General features: G+C 37.7%; 1 protein-coding gene across 3 annotated transcripts in view; it reads left to right on the top strand.

Moving 5' to 3' along the window:
* Nucleotides 1-26414, top strand: part of RBL2 (RB transcriptional corepressor like 2) — a 60553-nt gene that overhangs the window by 32480 nt on the left and 1659 nt on the right. The window contains exons 15-21 of one of the 3 annotated variants that reach the window (XM_008067758.2): nucleotides 725-994; nucleotides 1194-1474; nucleotides 1562-1738; nucleotides 15079-15150; nucleotides 15833-15938; nucleotides 16546-16751; nucleotides 17757-17921. In XM_008067758.2, coding sequence (XP_008065949.1) covers nucleotides 725-994; nucleotides 1194-1474; nucleotides 1562-1738; nucleotides 15079-15150; nucleotides 15833-15938; nucleotides 16546-16751; nucleotides 17757-17921 — 1277 coding nt within the window. The remainder of the gene's footprint in view (nucleotides 1-724; nucleotides 995-1193; nucleotides 1475-1561; nucleotides 1739-15078; nucleotides 15151-15832; nucleotides 15939-16545; nucleotides 16752-17756; nucleotides 17922-26414) is intronic. The other 2 variants (XM_021717454.1, XM_021717453.1) reach the window with 2 other exon arrangements.

The following is a 26414-nucleotide window of genomic DNA, read 5'->3' as shown; positions in this document are numbered from 1 at the left end:
CAAGCTATCCTCCCACCTTGGCCTCTCAAAGTGCTGAGATGACAGGCATGAGCCACCATTCCTGACTTAAATGAATAATATACCCAAAACCATTGAATTATACAATTTAAATGGGTGAACTGTGTGGTATGTGAACTATATCTCAATAAAGCTGCTTTTAAGATAACTATGCTTAGTTGAATCTAAACCATGTATGTCCACCTTCCTGATGAACATTATTGAGTTTTAGCAACTTTCTGTATGTAGAAAAAGACAAAGATGAGAAAGTTCATAAAACTGGGAATGCACCCAGATGGCATACCACCATCATGTCCCTTTGTCAATTGGTGACTTTAAAATAAAATCACATCTTACATGAATGTTAGGTAAAAATGGGATATGGTTAAACATATTATAGAAAAATAGAATAATTCCTTAAATTGCCCCTAAATATGAAGGTCCTGTAGTAGTCAAGGACAAAATCTAGTTTGATTTAGGGGAAGGTGGAATGGAGGAGGAACCACTGCAAGACAAATAATTTCCTTTTTAAAATTTTGCTCTTGGTGGTGTTAAGTTGAATTTTCATTGGTGGAATTGTAGGTATGATATGACTTTTATAATTTTTGCTTTTAAAATTATGAAGTATTTCAAACATTTTGGTTACTTTTTAATATAACAGCTTGGATGAAAGTCAAGTCTCAGTCTCCTTGAAGTAAACGAGTTGTTTGATTTGTTTTGACCCTAGGCATTACATCTCCGACCACATTATACGATAGATATAGCTCTCCAACAGCCAGCACTACCAGAAGGCGGCTATTTGTTGAGAACGATAGTCCCTCTGATGGAGGGACACCTGGGCGCATTCCCCCACAGCCCCTAGTCAATGCTGTCCCTGTGCAGAATGTACCTGGGGAGGCTGTTTCTGTCACACCAGTTCCTGGACAGACTTTGGTCACCATGGCAACTGCCACTGTCACAGCCAACAATGGACAAACAGTGACCATTCCTGTACAAGGTAGGGAAAGCAGAGTTGGATGGTAAGTTCATTCTCTGTGGCATTTATTGGAAAGTAACCTGAGAGTTGGCTAGACAATATAGGACAAGAGTGATGGGGAGAGGGGGTTTGGAAGGGGAGAAATTGGAAACCTCTTCTTGGGGAATATTTTATTATCAACATTTTCTTTATGCTTTTTTCCTTCTGTAACAAAATGTAGGTATTGCCAATGAAAATGGAGGAATAACATTCTTTCCAGTCCAAGTCAATGTTGGAGGGCAGCCACAAGCTGTGACCAGCTCCATCCAGCCCCTCAGTGCTCAGGCCCTGGCTGGAAGTCTGAGCTCTCAACAGGTGACAGGGACAACTTTACAAGTTCCTAGTCAAGTGGCCATTCAACAGATTTCCCCAGGTGCCCAACAGCAGAAACAAGGCCAACCTTTAACCAGTAGCAATGTCAGACCCAGGAAGATCAGCTCTTTATCACTTTTCTTTAGAAAGGTAATTTTTCATGTACCCTTACTAGACCATGAGCTTGGAAAATATAAGTGTTAAACAAAGTGTGATATGTTTTTGTTTATCTACTAGGTTTACCACTTAGCAGGTGTCCGCCTTCGAGATCTTTGTGCTAAACTAGATATTTCAGATGAACTGAGGAAAAAAATCTGGACCTGTTTTGAATTCTCCATAATTCAGTGCCCTGAAATTATGATGGACAGACATCTGGACCAGTTATTAATGTGTGCTATTTATGTGATGGCAAAGGTGAGTACCATCTGGAACCAAAAAGGAAAAGGAAAAGATACTACTTCATTACTCAGAATATTTTTTAACAGTTGTATGGAGACATAATTTATATACCATATAATTCACCCATTGTAAATGTACAACTTAATCTTTGTACATCCACAGAAAGGGGCAATCACCACCAGAATTTTAGAACATAATAATCCATTGTGTAGTTGTATGAGAGTATTTTTATCCATTTATCAGTTGTAGACAATTATGCATAACACGGTTATTAGCATTTGTGTACAGGTTTTTGTGTAGATGTTTGTTTTCATTTAGCTGGGTTGATACCTAGGAATAGATTGTTGGGTCATGTGCTAACTCTATGTTTTAACCATTTGAGGAACTGCCAGACTGTTTTCCAAAGTATTGTACCATTTTTCATTCCTGCTAGCAATATATAAAGGTTTCAATTTCTCCACTTTCTCATCAAAACTTTTTACTATCTTACTTTTTAAAATAACTTAAGGTAAAATTCACATAACATAAATTAACCATTTTAAATTGAACAATTCTGTGGCAGTTAGTATATTCACATTGTATACCCACCACCTCTATCTAGTTCCAGAACATTTCTATCGCTGAAAAATAAAACTCCTTACCCATTAAGTAGTTTCCCCCCATTCCCCCTTCCACAGCACCTGGCAACCAGCAATCTGCATTCTGGTTCTGGAATTATCTATTTTTGATAGTTTACGTAAATAGAATGATATGTGACCCCTTGTTTATGGCTTCTTTTGCTTAGAATAATATTTTCAAGGTTTCTCCATGTTATACCATGTCTCAGCGCTTTATTCCTCTTTATGGCTGTATGGTATTCCATTGTGCGAATATACCACAATTTGTTCATTCATTTACTGATGGAAATTTGGGCTGTTTCCCCACTCTTTGACTATAGTGAATAGTACTGTTGTGAACATGTGTATACGTGTTCCTGTTTGAGTACATGTTTTCAGTTCTTTTGGGTTTATGCCTAGGAGTGGAACTGCAGGTGATGTGGTAATTCTGTTTACTTTTTTTGTTTGTTTTTTAAAATAAATCGAGACAGAGTCTCACTATGTTGCCCAGGCTGGTCTCAAACTCCTGGCCTCAAGCAGTTCTTCCAGCTTGGCCTCCCAAATTGCTAGGATTACAGGTGTAAGCAAGCATGCCTGGCCTATGATTAACTTTTTGAGAAACAACTATACTGTTTCCCAAAGCAGCTGCGTTGCCAACAATAATGCACAAGATTTCCAATTTCTTTTGTGTGTGTGTGTGTGTGTTGGAGTCTCACTCTGTCACCCAGACTGGAGTGCAGTAGCCGCTCCTGGCCACGGCAGCCTCGACCTGCTGCACTGATCCTTCTGCCTCAGCCTTCCAAGTAGCCAGAACTACAGGCGCGCGCTACCACGCCCAGGCTCATTTTTGATTTATGCAGAGATGAGGTCTCGCCAAGTTGCCCAGGTGGGTCTCGAACCCACGGGCTCAGGCAATCCACTCACCTCAGCCTCCCAAAGGCGCGGGATTACAGGCTGAGCCCGGCTAGGATTTCCAATTTCTCTACATACTTTCAACTTGTTATTTTATGTTTTCAAAAAAATTATTATTATCTCATTGTGGTTTTGATTTTCATTTGCCTGATACCTAATGATGTCAAGCATCTTTTCATTTGCTTATTGGCCATTTGTATATTTTCTTTGGGAAATATTTGTTTAAATTCTTTGCCTATTTTTAAATTGTGTTATTTGTCTATTATTAGTTGTTGGAGTTCTTTATATATTTTGGATACAACTAGCTTGTCAGATATATTATTTGCAAATAGTTTACCCTATCTTATGTGTTATCTTTTCACTTACTTGATAGTGTCATTTGAAGCATACAAGTTTTTAATTTTGAGTCGAATTACTCAATTATCAAAGTTTGCTCCTTGTGCATTGCCAAATCTGGGACATGAAGATTTTACCTAATTTTTTAAAATTTTAAAGTTGTGGGGTACAAGAGAGGATTATGTATGTAAGTGGTTTAGGTACAGGGGAAGTTTTGGGCCTCCCATTGGACTTCATTTGGCCTGAATTAGAATCAATCACCCTTATTGATTTATGTGCCCCCCACCCTGCTCCCCCAGCAGTGCCGTGCTACTGCCAGTCTCTTTTTTGTAGTATTATAATAGGTGTTCAGGGTCCACTTATGAGTGAGAACATGTGATACTCAGCTCTTTGTTTATGATAGATCATTGTGTATGATAGACTTCAGATCCATCCAAGTTGCTGCAAAGTCCGTACTTTTGTCCCTTTATGACTGTGTAGTATTCGATTGTATATATGTACCACATTTTTTTATCCAGTCCAGTTTCGATGGGCAGCACAGTTGGTTCCATGTTTTTGCTGTAGTGAATAGTGCTGCAATAAACATGCATGCACAGGTGTGTTTTTGTAGAATAATTTGCGGTCCTCTGAGTATATACCCGGAAGGGGGATTTCTGGGTCACATGAAAGGTCAGTTTCTAGTTCTTTTAGAAATTGCCACACTGTTTTCCATAGAGGTTGAATTAGTTTGTACTCCCGATTTGCATTTCTCTGATAAGTGAGCTGAGTATTTTTTCATATATCTGTTGGCTGCTTGTGTATCTTCTTTTGAGAAGTATCTATTTATGTCTGTTGCCCATTTTTCATGGGGCTGTTTGCTTTTTTCCTTTTAGCACATTTGAGTTCCTTGAAGATCCTGGATGTTTTGTCATATATACAGTTGCCAAATATTTTTTTCATTCTGAGCTACCTCCCCACTCTTTTGATGGTTTCTTTTGCTTTGCAGAAGCTTTTCAGTTTACTGAGGTCCTACTTGTCTTTTATCTTATGGCATGGCATCTGGGTTTTGATCAGGAATTGGTTGCCTATTCCAATTTCCTTAAGGGTGTCTCCTGTGCTTTCTAAGATTCTTATAGTTTGAGGTTTTATGTTTAGGTTTTTGATCCATTTGGGGTTGATTTTTGTGTATGGCAACAGGTAGGGTTCCTGTTTCAGTCTTCTGCATATGGTCAACCAATTTTCCCAGGACCATTTACTGAATAGGTTCTCCTTTTCCCAGTGGTTGATGATGGAGGCTTTGTCGAAGATGAGTTGGTTGAGAAATTGAGGTTTTTCTTCTGAAATCTCTATCCTGTTTCATTGGTCTATATGCCTGTTCTTGTACCAATACCAGGTTGTTTTGATTATTGTAGCCTTAAAATAAAATTTAAAGTCTGGGAGTGTGATACCTCTCACTATTTCTTTTGCTGAGGATTGTTTTGGTTCTTCATGGTCATTTATGTTCCCATATGAATTTCTGTATTGCCATTTCCAGGTCTGAGAAGAATGCTGCTGGTAATTTCATGGGTATTATGTTGAACCCATAGATTGCTTTTGGTAGGATGGATATCTTAACAATGTTGATTCTTCCAATCCATGAGCATGGAATATTTTTCCATTTGTTTATGTCTTCTTTGATTTCTTTGAGCCATGTCTTGTAGTTTTCGTTGTACAGGTCTTTCAGGTCTCTGGTTAGGAAGTGCCAAAGTATTTCATTTTTTGTGTGTCTGTTGTGAATGAGATTGTACTTTTTATTTGGTTCTCTGTTGGTGTATAAAAATGCAACCGTCTTTTGCACATTGATTTTATATCCTGAGACTTTACCAAAGTCCTTTATCAGTATAAGGAGGTTTTTGACAGATTCCTTTGAGTTTCCAGGTATAGATTCGTATCGTCCACAAAGAGGGATAGCTTAACTTTCTCTTTTCCTACTGGATACCCCTGATATCCTTCTCTCGTCTGATTGCTCTAGCTAGGACTTCCAATACTATGTTGAACAGGAGGTGTGAGAATGGTCAGCCTTGTCTTGTTCCAGTTTTCAGGGGAAATGCTTCCAATTTCTAATTAGTAATATCAATTTAGTAATATGTTGGCTATGAACTTATCATAGATGGCTTTTAATAATTTGACATATGTTCTTGCTGTACCTAGGTGTTGAAGTGTTTTTATCAAGAATAGATGCTAGATTTTTTTTCAAAAGCCTTTTCTATGTCTAATGATATAATCATGTGGTTCTTGTTTTTACATCTGTTGGTGTATTGAATTACACTTATGGTTTTGTGGATGTTAAATCAGCCCTGCATCCTGGAGATGAAGGCTACTTGGTCATGGTGAATAATTTTTGAGCTATATTGTTGGATCCTATTTGCTAGAATGTTGTTGAAAATTTTTGCATCTATGTTCATCAGGGATTTTGGCCTGTAGTTCTCTTTCCTCATTGGGTCTTTGCCTGGTTTGGGTATTAGTGTGATGTTAGCTTCATAAAATGACTTGGGGGAAGTTTCATCTTTCTCAGTTGCCTGGAATACTTTCAGTAGGATTGGTATCAACTATTCCTTGTATGTTTTGTAAAATTCTGCTGGAAAGCCATCTGGTTCAGGGCTTTTTTTTAAAGGTCGTTTTCTTATGATAAAGTCAGTTTCCCAGGCTGTTATTGGTATATTTAGGGCCTCTATTTCTTCTTGTTTCAACCTTGGGAGGTTGTTAGATGTCAGAAAGTCCTCCATTTCATTTAGGTTTTCAAATTTATTTCCATACAGGTGTGCATAGTAATCTCTGATAATCTTCTGTATTTCTTTGGGATCAGTTATGATTTCATCTGATTGTTTCTGATTGTGTTTATCTGGGCTTTTTGTATCCTTTTCTTAGTCAGTCTGACTAGAGGTCTCTTAATCTTGATTATCCTTTCAAAGAACCAGGTTTTCTTTTCACTGATGTTTTTTTTTTTTATTCTTGTCTTCTATTTTCTGTATTTGAGCTTTTACTTTGGTGATCCGGACTCTTCTGCTGAACTTAGGGTTTTGGTGGTCCTGCCTTTCCAGCTCCCTTAGGTGATTTGTTAGGCTGTTAACTTGTGATCTTTCTATTTTGTTGATGTGTGTTCATAGAGATATAAATTCTCCTCACAGTATTACTTTCATGTCATTCCAGAGGCTTTGGTAAGATGTGTCTTTATTTTCATTTGTTTTCAAGAATCTTTTAATTTCTGTTTTGATTTCTGTGTTGATACAGGAGTTGTTCAGGATTGTGCTGTTTAGTGTCCATGTCTTTGTGTGTTTTGAAGGAATTTTGTTGGTGGCAATATTTATTTATTTTATTTATTTATTTTTTTGAGTTGGAGTCTCACTTTATTATCCATACTGGAGTGCAGTGGCCGCTCCTGGCCACCGCAACCTCAACCTGCTGGGCTCCGGTGATCCTTCCGCCTCAGCCTTCCAAGAAGCTGGAACTACAGGCGTACCCTACCATGCCCGGCTCATTTTTGATTTATTGTAGAGATGAGGTTTCACCAAGTTGCCCAGGCGGGTCTTGAACCTGCGGGCTCACTCATCTCAACCTTCCAAAGACACGGGATTACAGACTGAGCCACTGAGCCCGGCTGGCCGTATTTATTTTTATTCTACTGTGATCTGAGATGGTACATGGTAATATTTTGATCTTTTGAAGTTTGTTTATTCTTGATTTATGGCCAAGGATGTGGTTGATCTTGGAATATGTTTCATAGGGTGATGAGTAGAATGTATTTTCCATGATTCTTGGATGGAGTGTTCTGTAGGTATATATTAAGTCCATTTGGCCAAATGTCAATTTAAGGTTCTATATCTCCTTATTGATTTTTTTGCTTTGATCTACCTAGGATTGTTAGTGGGTTATTTAAGTCCCCAGTTATGGTGGTGTTAGAATCAGTATCCTTTTATAGTTTTCTTAGTAGTTGCTTTATAAAACCAGGTACTTCTGTACTGGGTGCATATATATTTAGATGTTTCTTGTTGATGGATTGAACCTTTTTTCATCATGTCATGTCCTTCTGTATCTTAATTTTTGATAGCTTGATGGTTGTTTTGTTTGATGTAGAAATTGCAACTCCTGCCTTTTGTTTTCCATTCACCTGATAGTTTGTTTTCCATCCTTTAGCTTTGAGTCTGTGGGTGTCCTTTGTAGTGACATGTGTTTCCTGGAGGTAGCATATTCTTGAGTTGTGTTTTGTTTTTAAATCCAGTTTGTCATTCAATGTCTTTTCAGTGGTGTATTTAATCCATTTATGTTCAGGCTGATTATTGAAATGTGAGTTTATCCCTTTCATGAGGCTCTCATAAGGCTGTTTGTTTTCTTTTTACTTTTGAGTTGATATATGTGTGTTTTCAATTTTGCAGTTGTGAGGTATATTGTGTTGATTCTTTGTTTTTCTGAATTCCTGGGAAATGCATGGTTGTTCTTTTTTCTTCTGTGCTTAATACCTTCTTGTGCATCTCCTATAGAGTTGGTCTGGAAGCAGCATAACCTTTTAGGAATTGGATGTCTGGGAAGGATTTAGTTCTCTATCACGGATGAAGCTGAGCCTGGCTTGCTAGGAAATTCTTGGTTGAAATTGTTTATCTTTGAGCACTTTGAAATTAGACTCCAGTCCCTTCTAGCTTATAGTGTTTCTGTTGCTAAGTCTGCGGCTGTTCTGATTGTCTTCTCCATAGGTAGTCTGACCTTTCTAGCTGCCTTTAGAATTTTTTTCTTTTACACCTGCTTTGTATAGACAGAATTACTATGGCTAGGGGTTGGTTTTCTCATTTTATGTCTTGTGGGGGTTTTTTGAATCTCTTGTGTTTGGGTAGCCACATCTCTGGTGAGATGGGGAAAGTTTTCTCGGATAACCTCCTGGAATACTTGTTTCAAGGTGTTCTCTGCTTCCTTTTTCTTCTTCTGGGATATTGGTCAGGCATCAGTTTAGCCTCTTGATTTAGTTGCACATTTCGTGGAGGTTTGTTCTTTCTTCCTGAGTTTTCTTTCTATGTTTTTAACAGATTGGGTTAATTTCATGTTTTGGTCTTCAAGCTGAGATTCTTTCTTCTGCTTGGTTGATTCTGCTTTCTGTGCTTGTCATCTTGTTACTTATTTCCTGAATGAAGTTTTTATGGCCAAAATCTCTCTGTTACAAGTTCTTTCAGTATTGCATCATATCTTTCTTGAGTCTTATTTACTCTTTCCATCCATCTCCTAACCCCTGTTGTATTCTGGGGTCAATCATTGGTGATTTCCATTGTTTGGGCACTGAGGTGTGAATTTTTAGGTGTTACCTCCTTGGTACACTGGCTGTTACCTATGTTCTTCCATTGATTTTTTTCCCCCTCATTTATGGAAGATCTCTTTCTTTTCTCTTTAATTCTGTTATTTAGTGGTATGGTTGGGGCTTCACTTCTGTTGTTTACTCAACCCTCTATTCTACCCTGATCAGAGCCTTCAGATTTGTTCTGTTTTGAAACAGGGCTGGGGGTGGGTAGCTTTGCTGTTCCTTATAGTTTTGAGAGTCAAATAAGGTGGAGGATGGGGAGCTAGGATTCAGAAATGAATTGCAAGTCACAGTGTTCACAACTGGGGTATGGCCTCTTGAGACCCACTACCCACCACCACTCTATATGATGATGCAACGGGTATGTGTATGTGCCTCCTGAGTCCAGGATAAAATAACAATAATGAGATCAGAGAAAAGCAGAATGAAATAGAATGGACAAAACAACAAAAAATAAACAATAAACCACGCAAAAACAGAACAAAAACCAAAGAAAGACAAAAAGAAAACAAACAGAATCCAAAGCTACCAGAAAACACAAAGACACACAATAAAAAAACAAACTGGAAAACTGGACACACACACGCATGCATGCACGTACAACAAAAAACAAAAGAGGAAGAAGAAAAATCCAAATTGAACCCTTACACACATTCTCACACACATACACACTCACACACAAAACCAAAGCATAAAAAAAGGGGGGAATACACATCAAACCCTCATACACACATTAAACCAAAACAAAAGCACAACAAGAGCCGGGCTCAGTGGCTCAGCTTGTAATCCCACGCCTTTGGGAGGCTGAGGTGAGTGGATTGCCTGAGCCCACGGGTTCGAGACCCGCCTGGGCAGCGAGACCTCATCTCTACAATAAATTAAAAAATCAGCTGGGTGCGGTAGCGCATGCCTGTAATTCTGGCTACTTGGAAGGCTGAGGCGGAAGGCTCACTGGAGCCCAGCAGGTCAAGGCTGCAGTGGCCGGGAGTGGCCACTGCATTCCAGTCTGGGCGACAGAGTGAGACTCCAACTCAAAACAACAACAACAAAAAAAAAAGCACAACAAAAGAATTGAAAAAGAATTTCTGGGCACTAACCACCCTCTTGTGGCAGGTTCTGTAATTATTCCTCTTAACTGCTCACAGGTAAGCTTGTGAAGCTGCGGGCTCATCCTCATCCTCAATCTCCCTGGCGCAAGGCCCGGAGGGGAGGAGCTGGTGGTAGGGGTGGGTGGGGTGACATTCGTCTCTTCTAACTCTTGTAAGGTCAGGGGGATCCCCCTCTGTGGGGAGGTGCTGAATAGCGTCCTCCCTAGGTGGTGGTGGTGGGTGCTCCAGCCAGACTTATAGAGTAGAGTTCTCCTAGCATGACTGCTGTCCAGGATCCACCAGCTGGATGTGATGTGTGGGTGTGATGATCAGAGGATTGCTGGGGCCAAGGGGGGCGGGTCAGTCCAGGACTCACTGCTGATCTCTTGGGGGGTCTTTTTTGTCCCTTTCTGGTCACATCCTTTGTTCCACAATGATATCAGGGTAGTGGGTAGAGCATCTGAGACTTTGTACTTATTCTGTCCCTCTAAAGTTTGTACTTCTGGGATATTCCCTCTGGGTCATGATCAGCTCCTGAGTAGTTAACCCACTGGTCACAGGGAGTGGGTCTGTTCCTCCATGGTGAGCAACCTGAAGCACTTCCCTGCCCAGTTTTTAAGATGGTGGTGGGGTACCTGCTTTGTCTTCTGTTGTGGGGCTCTTCCTCTGGCTCCCTCACTGCTCTCCTTCTGTAGTCCTTGCTGCCAGTGTCTGGCCTGGCGCTGTAGTGGTTGGGCAGTCTGGCAACAGCTGTTGCTCCCTGCAGCTTCTTCCTGGGAAAAGGCATGTTGATTTTAGAAAATGGCTTTCAGCTTCTGCATCCTGGGAGGCATTAGGGTGCAAGCAGAGCAGCTGCCGGCGCCAGCCTCTTCACCCAGGGAGGCCTGGCCACTTGCTCCCGAGTCCCTATTCAGTCAGCCACTCACATGCCCACTTACAAATAGATACACATATAAATTTGTCCATACACTCACTCACACAGGGACTTGGACAATCTGACTGGTTTTGCTACCATCTTTTTTCTCCCTCTTATCCCTATTTTTTTTAAATAGTTTGATGTCTTATAGTTAGGCCTCTGATTCATTTTTAGTAATTTTTGTATATGGTATGAGGTAGAAGTCCAGTTTTATTATTGGTATGTGGCTGTGTAGTTGTTCTAGCACCACTGTTGAAAAGACTTTTTCCCCCACTGAATGGTCTTGGAACCCTCATCAAAAATCAGTTGACCATGGACAACATATGAGTTTATTTCTGGACTCTATAATTTGATTCCACTGTACTATATAACTTGTGCAGTACTATATGCTTTATTAATTACTGTTGCTTTCTTGTAAATTATGAAATTGGGATATGTGAGTCCTCCTTTTTTTTTTCTTTATAAGATTATTTTGGCTATTCTAAGTCACTTAAAAAATGAACTTTAGACTCAGATTGTCAATTTCACAAAGGAGTCAGGGAGGATTCTGATAGGGTTCCATTTAATCTGCAGATCAATTTGGGGAATATTGCCATCTTAACAATTTTCAGTCTTTTGATCCATAAATATGAGATGTTTTTCCATTTATTTAGATCTTTAGTTTCTTTCAACAGTGTTTTGTACTTTTCAAAGTATAACTTCTGTGCTTTTGTTAAATTTATTCCTACATATTTTTGTTGCTTTTGTAAAAAGTTGTTTCATATAGAGTATAATATATACTCTAATCTTGCAAGTTTATATTAATATGGTTGATTTTTGTATACTGATCTAGTATCCAGCAACCTTGCTGAATTTATTAATTCTAATAGTTTTTTAGTGGATTTCTTAAGATTTCTATGTATAAGATCATGTAATCTGCTAATAACTTTATTTCTTCTTGTCTAAACTGGATGCCCTTTTTTCATCCCTAATTACTCTGCCTAGAACCTCCAGTACAGTTTTGTATAGAAACATTGAAAGCAGAAATCTTTGTCTTGTTCCTGATCTTAGTGGAAAAGCATCTAGTCTTTCACCATTAAAGTATAATATTAGCTATGTGTTTTTCATAGATGCCCTTTATTAGGTTGAGGAAGTTGCCTTCTATTTTTAGTTTGTTGAGTGTTTTTTTTTTTGAGTTGGAGTCTCACTTTGTCACCCAGACTGGAGTGCAGTGGCTGCCCCCGGCCACCGCAGCCTCGACCTGCTGGGCTCTGGCAATCCTTCCACCTCAGCCTTCCAAGTAGCTGGAACTACAGGCACGCACTACCACGCCCGGCTCAATTTGATTTATTGTAGAGATGAGGTCTCACCAAGTTGCCCAGGCGAGTCTCGAACCCGCGGGCTCAGGCAATCCACTCACCTCAGCCTCCCAAAGGCGCGGGATTACAGGCTGAGCCACTGAGCCCGGCTTGTTGAGTGTTTTTACCATGAAAGGGTATCAGATTTTGTCAAGTGCTGCTTTCTGTGTTTGCTGAGATGATCATGAGTTTTTGGTTTTTTATTCTATTTATATAGTGTATTGCATTGATTGATGTTCATGTTAAACCAGCCTTGCATCCCTGAGGTAAATCCTTCTTGGTCATGGTGTATAATCCTTTTTATATGTTGCTAGTTTGGTTTGCTAGTAGTTTGCTGAAGAATTTTGTCTCCACAAGAGATTATTAGTCTGTAGTTTTCTTGTTATAGCTTTGCCTTATTAGCAGGGTGGTAGTATAGGCCTTGTAGAATGAGTGGGGAAGTGTTCCCTCTTTATTTTGGTATTACTTTTTTAAAGTTTTGTAGAACTCAGCAGTGGAGCCCCTGGGGTCTGGGATTTTGACTGTAGGTAGTTTACTATTGAATAATTCAGTCTCTTTTTTGTTATATAGTTCTATTCAGATCATCTGTTTTTTCAGAATCTGTTTTAGTAGTATGTATCTTTCTAAGAGTATGTCTATTTCCTCTGAGCTATCTAGTTTGTTAGCATATAATTGTTTATAATATTTCCTTTTATTCCTTTTTATTCTTTAAGGTCAGTAATGTTGCCTTTCATTTTTGATTGTAGCACTTTTGAATTTTCTTCCTTTTTTTCTTGATCATTCTAGCTAAAGGTTTTTCAATTTTGTTGATCTTTTGAAAGAAATAGCTTTTTGGTTTCATTAATTTTCTCTGTTTCATCAATATATACTCTAATCTTTTTTATTTCTTTCTGCTTATATCATTAGGCTTCGTTTTTTTCTCTTAGTGTCTTAAGATGAATGGTTAGGCCATTGATTTAATTAATGTATTTTTAAAAACTTTTAAAAGGTAATATTCTAATTTCTAATGTCTCAGTGTCTTTTTGTTGTTGTTGTTGTAGTTAGCGTCTCACTCTGTCACCCAGGTTGCAGTGGTGCAGCACGATCACAGCTAACCACAGCCTTGCCTTCCTGGGCTCAGGCAGTCTTCTCCACCTCAGCTTCCTGAGTAGCTGGAACTACAGGCCCATGCCTTCATGATCAGCTATTTTTTTATTTCGTAGAGACAAGGTCTTGCTATATTGCCTAGGCTGGTCTTGGACTCCTAGGCTCAAGTGATTCTCCCACCTTGGCCTCCCAAAGTGCTGGGATTACAGGCATGAGCTACCACAGCCAGCCTACATTTTGTTTTGTTTTTTTAAGTCTTACTCTGTTGTCCAGGCTGGAGTGCAATGGCACACTCATGGTCACTGCAGCTTCAACCTGCTGGGCTCAGGCAATCCTTCTGCCTCAGCCTTCCGAGTAGCTGGAACTACAGGCATGCGCCATCATGCCCGGCTAATTTTTCTTGATTTATTGTAGAGATGAGGTCTCGGCAAATTGGCTGGGCTGGTCTTGAATTCATGGGCTCCTCCCAGCTGTGCTGGGATTATAGGTGTGAGCCACCTTGAACAGCCTACAATTGCTTTTTTTTTTTTTTTTTGAGTTGTTTTTTCCAGTCTGTCGCCCAGACTGGAGTGCAGTGGCCGCTCCCGGCCACCGCAGCCTCGACCTGCTGGGCTCTGGCGATCCTTCCGCCTCAGCCTTCCAAGTAGCTGGAGCTACAGGTGCCCGCTACCACGCCCGGCTAATTTTTGATTTATTGTAGAGATGAGGTCTCACTAAGTTGCCCAGGCGGGTCTTGAACCCACGGGCTCAGGCAATCCACTCACCTCAGCCTCCCAAAGTGCGGGATTACAGGCTGAGCCACCGAGCCCGGTTTACAATTGCTTTTTAAATAAGAAAGGAGAAGAAATACACACTTACACTGTATTTACAGTTATCTTTACCAGTGTTCTCAGCTTTTTTCATGTACATTTATTGTCCAAGGATGTTTAGTTTTAGCTTGAAGAGATATTTTTGCAGTATTTTTTCCTTTTAAGGAGTCTGCTAACACCTAATTCTGTTTTCATCAGAAAATGTATTTATTTCAGGATTCTTAGTTTTCTCTTTGACCACTTTGAATATGTTATCCCACAGTCCCTTAGCCTTTATAATTTTTGATGAGAAGTCAGCTGTTATTTTATTGAGGTAATAAATTACAACTTGGTTTTCATGTGATACTTTCAATATTTTCTCTCTCTTTGGCTTTCAGCATTTTTACTATATGTCTGGGTATGGATTGTTTGAGTTTATCCTACTTGGAATTTGAGAGTTTCCTGGACATGTAATATGTAGTACATTTGGGAAGATTTTCATCCTCATTTCTTGAACAATTTTATTTTTCCTGCTTCTCTCTTTCTCTCCTCTCCTTCTGGTTCTCTCATTACACATATGTTGATGTGCTACATTTCTCTGAGACTCTGTTTATTTTTCTTCATTCTTTTTTGTCTCTATTCCTTAGCTCACACAATCTCTTTTTTCATTTTTGCTAATTCTTTTCTTTGCTAGTTCAAATCTATTGTTTTCCCTAGCTTGTATTAAATTTTTCATTTCATTTGTTATTGTACCTTTCTACTTCAGATCTTGGTTCACACACTATAGATTCCCATTGTTTTTACTGAATCTTAGTAGATTTTCTTGAATAAATGTCTTTTCATTTGCTATACGCCCTTAGGACCATTTCCAGAGACTTCACATGGCTATGTTTTATATAACTTTCACCACTTTCACTGAGGAGTAAGTTCGTTGAGCTCCTCATACTATTATGCCAGAAGTTAATAGTTCTCTCAAAGCACTCTTATTCTTTGCCAGGTCACAAAAGAAGACAAGTCCTTCCAAAATATAATGCGTTGTTATAGGACTCAGCCACAAGCCCGAAGCCAGGTAACTATATCTTCTCTTAGTCTGAAAATAAAGCTTAAAGTCTGTGATCAATACAGAAAAATTAACCATAGTTCATTCTGTCACCTGTTCCCTGAAAATAAACAACTGAGACTCTACTTTAAGAGAAGACTCTAATCTTCTTTGGCCACTGCCAGAAAACTTCACATGCTGATTATTTTAAGTCTTTTTTTTCCTCAGAAGGCAACAATGCAAAATATCTTACTGCTTTCTTAATTCAGAGAATCACAAGATAGATGTGAATTACAGCATTATTTGGTTTCGATGTCACATTTCAGTCTGGTTTAGTAAACACAAAACTGTATATTTAGACAAGAGAGTGTTACTTGAAAATCTAAAATCCACTTTACCTTTAATACCATTCATTTGTCTCTGCGAGGCAAGTAATTGACTTAGAATGGCTTGATTTTATGGTCAGGTGCTATTACTGCTCTGTAGTACTGTAGTTAGTACTTGAAATTTGAAGCTAGACGGGCTCTGATGTAAATCCTGGATCTGTTATTTAATAGCTGTATGGCCTTGGCTGTATTCTTAAACTTTTCAGAGGACAAGTATTGCAACATGGGGTTGTTGTGAGAATCAAGTTACTTACATCACGGTCCCATCATCTAGGGTGTACTCAATAAATACCAGATTATATCTCCCTTTCACTGTCTCTCTAAAGGTGTATAGAAGTGTTTTGATAAAAGGGAAAAGAAAAAGAAGGAATTCTGGCAGCAGTGATAGCAGAAGTCATCAGAATTCTCCAACAGAACTGAACAAAGATAGAAGTAAGTGAGATCTTTATACACTCTTACAAAAACTGTATTAGGAGCTTTTCTTGCTTTTCAGGCCTAGAAGACTAAGGATTACTAAATGAAGTAACCACTACAGAAACCGTGAAAGTATTTTACTGGCAAAGGGTTTGTTGGACCAATAAACCAAATTCTAAATTTAGTGGCAAAGTTGCCCTGCATTCCATAGCTTTGGGACACACAGTGCATCACGTTTATCTCCTGGGGAATTAGAGGTGGTTTCAGGCAGGAGTCCTCTTGCCTGAGCTCCAAAAAGATCTGGCATGTCAGCTGGAACTATGCTATGGAAATGCCATTCCTAATTTTTTTTTTTTTGCACCACTTAGTGCAGAATTTGAATACCAAAAACCTTGGTGTAACTTATTAGTGGAAACTATTCAGTAAACCCTTGCTATGGTTATGGCATGGGGGTTAAATTGTTAATATCCTATCTAAGCTTTGCTCCTTGGTATGAAAAAGAGTGCTTATTTACTGTCATTAATGAGTAGTACAGGTAGCTGTTCACTTTTTTCCTAATTTTCTTTATTAAAACATCCTGTACCAGCAGCCTTTGTGTTAACAACCTTTGTTCTACCGGCTACAGCCAGTAGAGACTCCAGTCCTGTCATGAGATCAAGTAGCACTTTGCCAGTTCCACAGCCCAGCAGTGCTCCTCCAACACCTACACGTCTCACAGGTGCCAACAGTGACATGGAAGAAGAGGAAAGGGGAGACCTTATTCAGTTCTACAACAACATCTACATAAAACAAATTAAAACATTTGCCATGAAGTACTCACAGGCAAACACAGTAAGTTTAACAAGGATTATTTCATACATTTTTCATCTATAAGGCATGAGGAATCATGTTTGCTTTATGTTCCATATATACAGTAGCTTCACAAACAATTTTCTTATTAAAACGAGATAGTCTCTAACAAGTAATTTGCCTAACCAACATAATTGCTACTGTTGAGCAACATTAATCAAGAGTAAGTCATATTGGATTAGAGTGAAAAAAAATTTTTATGTATAAAAAATGGCTGGGCTCGGTGGCTCAGCCTGTAATCCTGCACCTTTGGGAGGCTGAGGTGAGTGGATTGCCTGAGCATGCGGGTTCAAGACCCACCTGGGCAGGCGAGACCTCATCTCTACAATAAATCAAAAAAAGTAGCCGGGCATGGTAGCATGCGCCTGTAGTTCCAGCTACTTGGAAGGCTGAGGCAGAAGGATCGCTGGAGCCCATCAGGTCAAGGCTGTGGTGGCCGGAAGTGGCCACTGCACTCCAGTCTGGGCAACAGTGAGACTCCAACTCAAAAAAAAAAAAAATGAAAGAAGAAAAAACAACAGTAAGGTTGTATTTGAATTCCCTACAAAGTATAGTAATAGAAGAGACTGGCAACATGGGTTCAAGTTGTTCAGTACTTAATAGTGGTGGTGACCGTGCAAATCATTTAAATTTCTGTGTCTCTTGTTTGCTCATGTATAAAATGGGAACAGAAGTAGTTCCTAGCTAGTAGGGTTGTTGTGAGGATAAAATGACATAATGTATAAAAAATGTTTAATAAATCTTTCACAGGAGTAGAGTTTTTAAAAAATGCTTAAAACAGAAACTGGCACAAGCTAAGCACTTAAAAATGTTTGTTATTGGAATGATTTTCTGTAGGTTTAATTGTTGCTAATACATCACTGTTTATCATTCATAAAACTACTGGTTTATTATATCTCTTCACTCAACAAAAAGCCATTTTCAATAAAAATACCTGGTTCAAAAATTTTTTTCTTAGAATTACTGAATTTTTTTTTTTTTAAACAGATGGAGGCTCCTCCACTCTCTCCCTATCCATTTGTAAGAACAGGCTCCCCACGCCGAATACAATTGTCTCAGAATCATACTGTCTATATTTCCCCACATAAAAATGAAACAATGCTTTCTCCTCGAGAAAAGATTTTCTACTACTTCAGTAACAGTCCTTCAAAGGTGAGCCTAACATTAAATCTTGATCTTTACTAGCCCCAGAATGCTTAGGATGCTAGAAATAGGGTTTGTGCTAAGCCTAGACACTCACTAGAGTGTGATGGGAACAGTGACCAGTGAGTCTAAGGGATCAAAACCAAGGTTGTTTTTTTTTTTTTTTTTTTTTTTTGTGGGGGGTGGATTTTAGGGTTGGAAATAGGGTAAGGGATTTGGAATTATTTTATTCTCTTCTTCCCTATTTGTGCATTTTTAATATTCTGTAAATCTGAAGTTTGTATATTTTACTTTATTCATAAAATTTTGACTTTCCAAATTTCTGTCAGGGAAAGAAAATTTGAATCCCTAAACTGATTACTGAGGCCCTATTTCTGGAATAGGCAATGTCTCTGTCCTCTGAACTCCAATGGGAAAATGAATCTTTGGAACAGCGCAGTGCTGCAGTCATATTAGCACAGGTTTGCATAGTAACATCTGGCTCAGTCTGAGGAGGGGAGGGAAGGTTGAGTCAGGCCTTAGTTGTGAAATGTTAGAAAGTTGCTAAGGTGTGGAAGAGCATTCAGGAAGAAGCAGACAAGGAGAAGAAAATAATGTCCTTGGATAGACACATGATCCAAAGCCATATCACTGGGCATCATGCTGTGTTAGGAAGTAGAACTGGATCTTGAAGACCTTTACATAATGAGATTTGTATCTACACAGAATGCTTAAAAACAAACATGTAAAATGGCCAGGACTCTTTAAAAGAAAAAATAGGTCAACATCATGAAAAAAATGACAGAGGGTAGGTGGAGGGCATTGCAAAGAAGACTAAAGAGACTTGATAGCCTGCATGACTTTTGATTGGATCCAGTGTAGAAAAACACCACTATAAAGGATATTTTGGGGACAATTAGGAAAATTTGAATGTGGACTTCAATGTATTATTTATTTTTAAATTTCTCTGATATTGGTGATGCTAGATTATGTAGGAGACTATACTTAAGGTATTTATAGGTGAAAAGTCCTAATGCCAAGTTACTTTTAAATGGTTCAGCTACTAGATAGATAGTATATAGGTTGTGAGAGTAAATACTGTAAAATGTTAATGATTGATAAAAGGGTATTTGTGTACTATTCTTTCAACTCTTCAGTAGGCTTGAAATCTTTTAAAAAGTTGAGGAAAGCAGGTAAAAAAAGCAGCAAAAATCTGTCAAAAAACATAATAAGAATAGAGAAATGTATTATAGCAAAAAAAGGTATCATTTGCCTTGGAATAAATTTACAACTTGTTGAAAAATTACCTGAATGAGAAATTTTTAAAAACTGGAATGAAGCTACAACAAATGTTTCTGAATAAGGTGACCAAATATTAAAAAGATATAATTTCCTCCCTTGTACAGGTTTAGTCTAATTTCAGTGATATTCCTGGTAGGATTGTTTGTGAAATTTAGAAACATAAGTTGGCAGTAATAGCCCCAAAAAGCAAAAGTTGGAGGAAATGACTTTGCCAGTTCCTCTAAAATTAGACTCTTATCCTGCACCCAAATGGATTAAAGGATTAAATGGAAAATAGGAGTCATAAGAGTGGATTCTATGAACAGACAAGCAATGTATATGAGAGAGGACCCAAAAAACCAGAATTATCTTTTGGAGAGTGGGCCCCTGTAGTATATACTCAGAGTTTGTTCAAACAGTCAACCACAGTTTTTATCTGGAAGTTTCAAGAGGGCTGCATCATGATTTGTGGAAGAAAATGTCCTGAGTTGTGGCAAACAGGTGACTGGCTTTTCCACCATGACAACATACGTACCACGCCATGCTGAGTGTTCAGCAGGTTTTGACTAAAAACAACATGACCCTGTGTTCCACCCCTCCTTGTCACCCAGTCTCTCTCCTTGAGTGACTTTTATTTGTTTCCCCGATGAAAAAGGGAAATGTTTTACCCATGTAGAAGAGGTGAAACAAAAAATGGCATAAGTACTAAAAAGCATCAAAATTGATGAGTTCAAAAACTTTTGAGCAGTGCAATAGGTATATTGCATCAAACAGAGTATTTTGAAGGCGACTGAAGTGTAAATATGTAAGAATACAACATTTTAAAATAAATCCTGGGTTTTTTGGGTCCTCTCTCATATACATTGCTTGTCTGTTCATAGAATAAGAAGTCTTTCTAAATAGAACAATATATAGGTAATAAAGGAGATGAATTGGAATAATACTCAATTCAAAAGAAGGCTAAAAAGGGAGGAAAAATGGAAGAATATATTGAAAAATAGTAAAAAAAAATAGGAATCAAATGTAAATAGTACAGATACACTAATTAAAAGGCAGAAATTATCCAATTAGACCAAAAAAGCAAGACCAAACCATATTCTTATATAAGTATCCTACTTTAAATATAAAGATGCAACTGTTTAAGGTAAAAGAAAACAATCTTCTATTAACTGATAAACAGATAAATAAAATGTATATACATAAATGAAATATTACCTGGCAATAAAAAGGAATGAAGTACTATGTTGGGTACAGTAGCTCAGGCCTATAATCCCAGTACTTTGGGAGGCTGAGGTGAGAAGATTGCTTGAGCCCAAGAGTTTGAGACAAGCTTAGGCAGCATAATGAAACCTCGTCTCTACAAAAAAAAAAAAAAATTAGCCAGGGCTGGTGGAACATGCCTCTAGTCCCACTACTCAGAAGAATGAGGCAGAAGGATTTCTTGAGCCCAGGAGGTTGAGGCTACAGTGAGCCATGATCATGCCACTGCCCTCCATCCTGGATGACAGAGTAAGGACCCAAACTCAAAACAGATTTTTTAAAAAAGGAATGAAATGCTGACACATGCTACGATATGGATGGACCTTGAAAATTTTATTAAGAAGTTAGTCGCAACAAACTACATATTATATGATTCCATTTATATGAAATTTCCAGAATGGGTAGACACACAGAGGCAAAAAGTTGATTTATGGTTGCCCAGGATTGTGGGGAATAGAGAGTTTCTGTTAATGGGCAAGATGTTTCATTCCGGGGTGATGAAAGAATTCTAAAATTTAATGTGGGTAATGGTTGCACAACTCTGGGAGCATACTAAAAGCCACGGAACTGTATACTTTAAATGGGTGAATTACATGGTATGTGAATGATATCTCAACCTGTTTTTTAAAAAGTTAAAGGACGAGCCGGGTTCGGTGGCTCAGCATGTAATCCTGCACTTTGGGAGGCTGAGGTGTGTGGACTGCCTGAGCCTGCAGGCTCAAGACCCGCCTGGGCAACTTGGCGAGACCTCATCTCTACAATAAATCAAAAAATTTGCCAGGCGTGGTAGCGTGTGCCTATAGTTCCAGCTACTTGGAAGGCTGAGACGGAAGGATCGCCGGAGCCCAGCAGGTTGAGGCTGCGGTGGCCAGGAACGGCCACTGCACTCCAGTCTGGGTGACAGAGTGAGACTCCAACTCAAAAAAAAAAAAGGACGGAAAAGTTATGTCATGCTAATACTAATCCAAAGAAGGCTGGAGTGGCTATATTAATATCAGGGAAAGTAGATTTCAGAGCAAAAAATATCAGTGATGGAGAGGGTTATTTCCTAATGACAGAGAGAACATATAACCCTAAATAGGAAAAAAAATTACATTCAAGAGATTTACACATAACCAACAGAACAAGTAGAGAAAATCAGTGAAGAATCTAGGAGATATACAAAACATTATCAATTAAAAAGATTCATTCACATTTATAGAACACTTACCAAGATAGTCCACATTCTGGACCACAAAACAAGTCTCAATACATTTTAAAAGGTCCAAAGAATATATTTTTGCTGATCACAATGGCATTAAATAAAAAATCAGTAACAGAAGAGGTATCTGGAAAATTCCCCAATTTTTGGACACTAAATTGCATATTTCTGTGAGTTAAAAAAGACATCTACAAGAGAAACTGGAAAGCATTTTGAACTAAATGAAAATTCAAAATATTAAAATGTGTAGGATATAGCTAAAACAGTGCTAAGAGGGAAATTTATAACACTAAACATCTATATCAGAAAAAGAAGAAAGATCTCAATTTAGTGACCTTAGATTTCAGTTTAAGAAACTAGAAAAAGAGGAGGAATCACTGAAATAGAATGCTGAGAAATAGAGAACATCAAGGCAATCAAAAGCTAAGTTTTTGAAGATTTTTTTTTTAACTGATACATCTCTGTGCAGATTAAGTAGGAAAAAGAAATGCCACAGTACCGATAAACATTAAAAGTTTAATGAGGGAAATAAAGAACAACTTAATGCTAATAAATGTGACAGTGCAGATGAAATGGACAAATTCCTTGAAGGATAAAAACTAATAAAACTCAAGAAGTAGTAGTCTCAATAGCCCTATATCTATTAAATAAATTGAATTTGTAGTTTCAAAAAACTTCCCATTAAAGAAAACTGTAGGCCCAGATGGCTTCCCTGGTAAATTCTACTCAACATTTAAGAAAGAAATAATGCTAATTCTACACAAACACTTTTAAAAAGTGAAGATGATAAATCATTTCAGCAGGGAGGGAAAACATTCGACAAAATTCAGCATTTATTCGTGTAAGAAACTCAGAATTTCTACAACTTAATAACATTTGCCAAAAAACCTATAGATAAAGCCATAGTTAACGGTGAACAACTGAATTCCTTTCCCTTAAGATTAAGAACAAAGCAAGGATGTCCATTCTCACTACTCCTATTCAACACTGTAACTAGAGGTCCTCACATGTGGAATAAGGCAAGATAAAGGCAGCATATGAACTGAATTTTCTACATAGACAAATCACAAAGAATCTACAAAAAGTTACTGGAACAAATAAGGAAAGTTTATAAAATCAATATAGAAAAATCAAATGTATTTCCATATTTTAGCAGTGAACATTCAGAAGTTCAAAAAAACACCATAGATACTATAAAAAAATTAAATACTTAGGAGTAAGTATGATAAAAGATATGCAAGACACATGTCTTGCAAACTACCAAACCTTGGTGAGAATAATTAAAACCTGAGAAAACAGAGATATGTTCATGAATTGGAAAACAAGATAGCAGCTTTCTCCCAATTGATCTATAAATTCAACCCACTTTCAGTCAAAATCCCAGCAGAATTATTTGTATAATCTGACAAACTGATTCTAAAACTTATGTGGAAAGGCAAAAGAACTAGAATAGTTAAAATAGGACTCACATTATCTGATTTCAAAACTTATTAAGCTACAGATAATGCAGTGTTGGTCACAGTCCAGCCACAGAGGCCAACAGACCAGAATTCAGAAACAGCCTATATGTTTGGTGGAGAAAAAAATAGCCTTTTCAACAGATAGTACTGAAATAACTGGCTATCCATATATCAAGATAACAGTAAACTTGTACCCATATCCTGCACCATATACAGAAACTAGCTCAAAATGATAACTAGAAAAATACATAAATGTAAAATTTAAAACTTTGAGAATAAAACATAGAGAATCTTAGTGAACATGTATTACAGAAAATTTTTAAATACAACATCCATAAAATATTGATAAAAAGAATTTCTGCTCTATAAAAACACTGTTAAGGGAATCAAAAAACCAGCCATAGACCATGAGAAAATCCTTACAAATTCCACATCTGATAAAAGACTTGTATATCTACAATATATAAATAATTCTCAAAATTCAATAGGAAAACCACCAAATGTAAAAGTGGGCAAAAGATTGGAACATATGGTCACCCATTACATACATGCCTGTTAGAATGGCTAAAATCTAAACAGTGACAATAAGTTCTGACAACAGTGTGGAGCAACTAGAACTTTTATATATCGGTGAGAATATAAAATGATATAGCCACTCTGGAATATAGTTTGGCAGTTTCTTATAAAGTTAAGCATACCCTTAACATCATTAACCCAGCAATCTCATTCTATATAGTTACCCAGGTGAAATAAGAACTTAATTTATACAAAACCATGTACATGAATGTTTATAGTGACTTTATTCCTAATTGCCAAAAAGTAGGAAACAATCTAGCATAAATGTCCTTAAACCTGCAGTACATCTGGTGGATTACTACTTTGAAATAAAAGGGAACTACTGATACACTCAGCATAGCTGAATCTCAAATGCATTAATGCTTAAGTGAAAGATTCAGTAGCCTACTTATACAGTGTGATCCAATTTCTGTGACATTCTGGAAAGGGCAAAACTGTAAGGACAGGAAACATTAGTGGTTGGGGGGTAGGCTGAATACAAAGATGAATGTGTTTTTGGAATAAAAAAAACTTTTATACCCTTCCTGTGGTGGCTATACGATGGGAGGTGTATGTCTAAACATGCAGAGTCGTACATTTAAAGGGGTGAGTTTTATTATATATAAACCTTAAAAAAAGGAAGGGGGAGACATTTACTGTGTGGGGGGAGGAAGGTTAAGCTTCCAGATAAGTGGGTTTTGATCCTGCATTTTTATAGCAAATGCAGACCAGACATTATCACCAGCTGGGAAAGTTTCAAAAGAAATTCTGGCACAGAATTGAGAGTTTCTCCAATACATGACAGAAACTATTAGAATACTGGTTAGAGAAAGATTTGTTATCATGGCTTAATAGATGATAGCTGAGACGAAGAATATTACAGAGTAGCATGTCTAGAACTAACCTATACTATATTTTTACATTACCAGGAGAAAAAAAATTTATCACATACACAAGTTCGATTAAGATGAAAACTGATCATTAGTGACACCTGTGAGGGCAATTTTAGTGCACTGGTACAGCTTGTTCAAGATTACATTGTGCTAGCATTGCTTATAGTACTAAATAGCGGATTAGCCTATGATACATACTATAGAATACTGCATAGTTAAAGAGATAGGACAGATCCATATATATTGATAAAGGAAGATGTAAGACAGTGTTGGCTGCAAAAATATTCCAAACAGTACACAGAGTATTTCATTATTTAAAAATATACAATTGTATTCAGTGGATAGTCAAAATAAGTTTCCTGGTGATTGGGTGAAGATTGGGTATATTTTATATGAATTTCATTGGAATTAGAATTTATTCATGTTTAAACTACTGAGCATATACTATAAATTATGTATAAAATATTGAATGATATATATGATTACATAGTATTATATACAGTGTATATTGTATAATATACAATGAACAACTAATATATACAATGAACAACATAAAGAATATTCAAGTAAATAAATCTAGCAAATGCAGACCAGACTTTTAGGAAGGCAAAACGGGGTAGAAGAGAAAGGGTCGAAGAAAACCTTTCTTAAGGTGGTTGAGATTTGCAGGTACATACGCTAATAAAACAGAATGTTGATTATTTTATTTAAAAACCTCAAAAAAGTTTATTATTTCAAAGTAAAAAATAATAAATATTAATAAAATGCCTAAGATTAGCTTTAAAATAATCTGAGGGTAGGCAGTGAGTGGGAGTATAGATCAAGTAAGACTGGCCAAACTTGTTGAAGTAGGGTGATGGGCATGTAAGGATTTGTTAAACATTTTTCTCTACTTTTGTTTTCAATTTCCAATAATGCATGTGAATTTGCTCAGTATGCTTTCTATTAAGAAAACATGGACAATGAAGTGGCACTAAAAAACATTTTAACCAACAAACTACTGTAAAATAATGTGATAAAAGACTTTGCAGAAACTTAATGCTGAAAGGCACTGTAAAGAGATCCAGTCTTTCTGGCAATATCTTTCTCAACACAGTTCCTCATCTGAGCTACTGCATATAAAATAATTTGAGTAACTTTTTGAGACAAGGTCTTCCTCTGTCGCCCAGGCTAGAGTGCAGTGGTAAGCGATCATAGCTCATTGCAGCCTTGAACTCCTGGCATCAAGTGTAAATCTTACTGATTTATTACCTACAATGGATACTTAAGGGAAATTAGGCTTACTTCTCTAGTGGAATTGAGGTTGAGAATGACTGCCAAAATATGAGTAACACTAGAATGAAATATAAAGAGCATGATACTGTGTATTTAAAAGAAAAACAGATGTATCTAATTGATTAAAGACCACAGCATAGCAATGTGATGCTCTATAATTACTGTAAAAAAGCAGGCTGGGCACGGTGGCTCAAGCCTGTAATCTCAGCCCTTTGGGAGACCAAGGTGAGAGGATATGAGACCAGCCTGAGCAATTTGGTGAGACCTTGTCTCTACAATAAATCAAAAAATTAGCCGGGTGTGGTAGCACATGCCTGTAGTTCTGCCTACTTGGAAGGCTGAGGCAGAAGGAATGCCTGAGTCTAGCAGGTTGACTCTGAGGTGGCCATAAGCATACCACTGCACTCCAGCCTGGGCAACAGAGTGAGACTCTGACTCAAAAAAAAAAAAAAAATCACAGATTTGTGAACATTATAGAAATGTATATATCAAAAGCACTTATGAAGCTTGTTAAAAATAGAAATATTCAGCCCCTACCCAAATAGTCATCAGTCTCAGCCAGCTGAGAAGTGAAGTCACCAGGATACATAGTGTTTCT

This window comes from Carlito syrichta, unplaced genomic scaffold (assembly GCF_000164805.1).
Source record: "Carlito syrichta isolate Samal-C Ts95f unplaced genomic scaffold, Tarsius_syrichta-2.0.1 Scaffold309768, whole genome shotgun sequence".
Lineage (NCBI taxonomy): Eukaryota > Metazoa > Chordata > Mammalia > Primates > Tarsiidae > Carlito > Carlito syrichta.
Note: the sequence above shows the minus strand (reverse complement) of the source record. Positions and strands in the feature narration are given on the sequence as shown.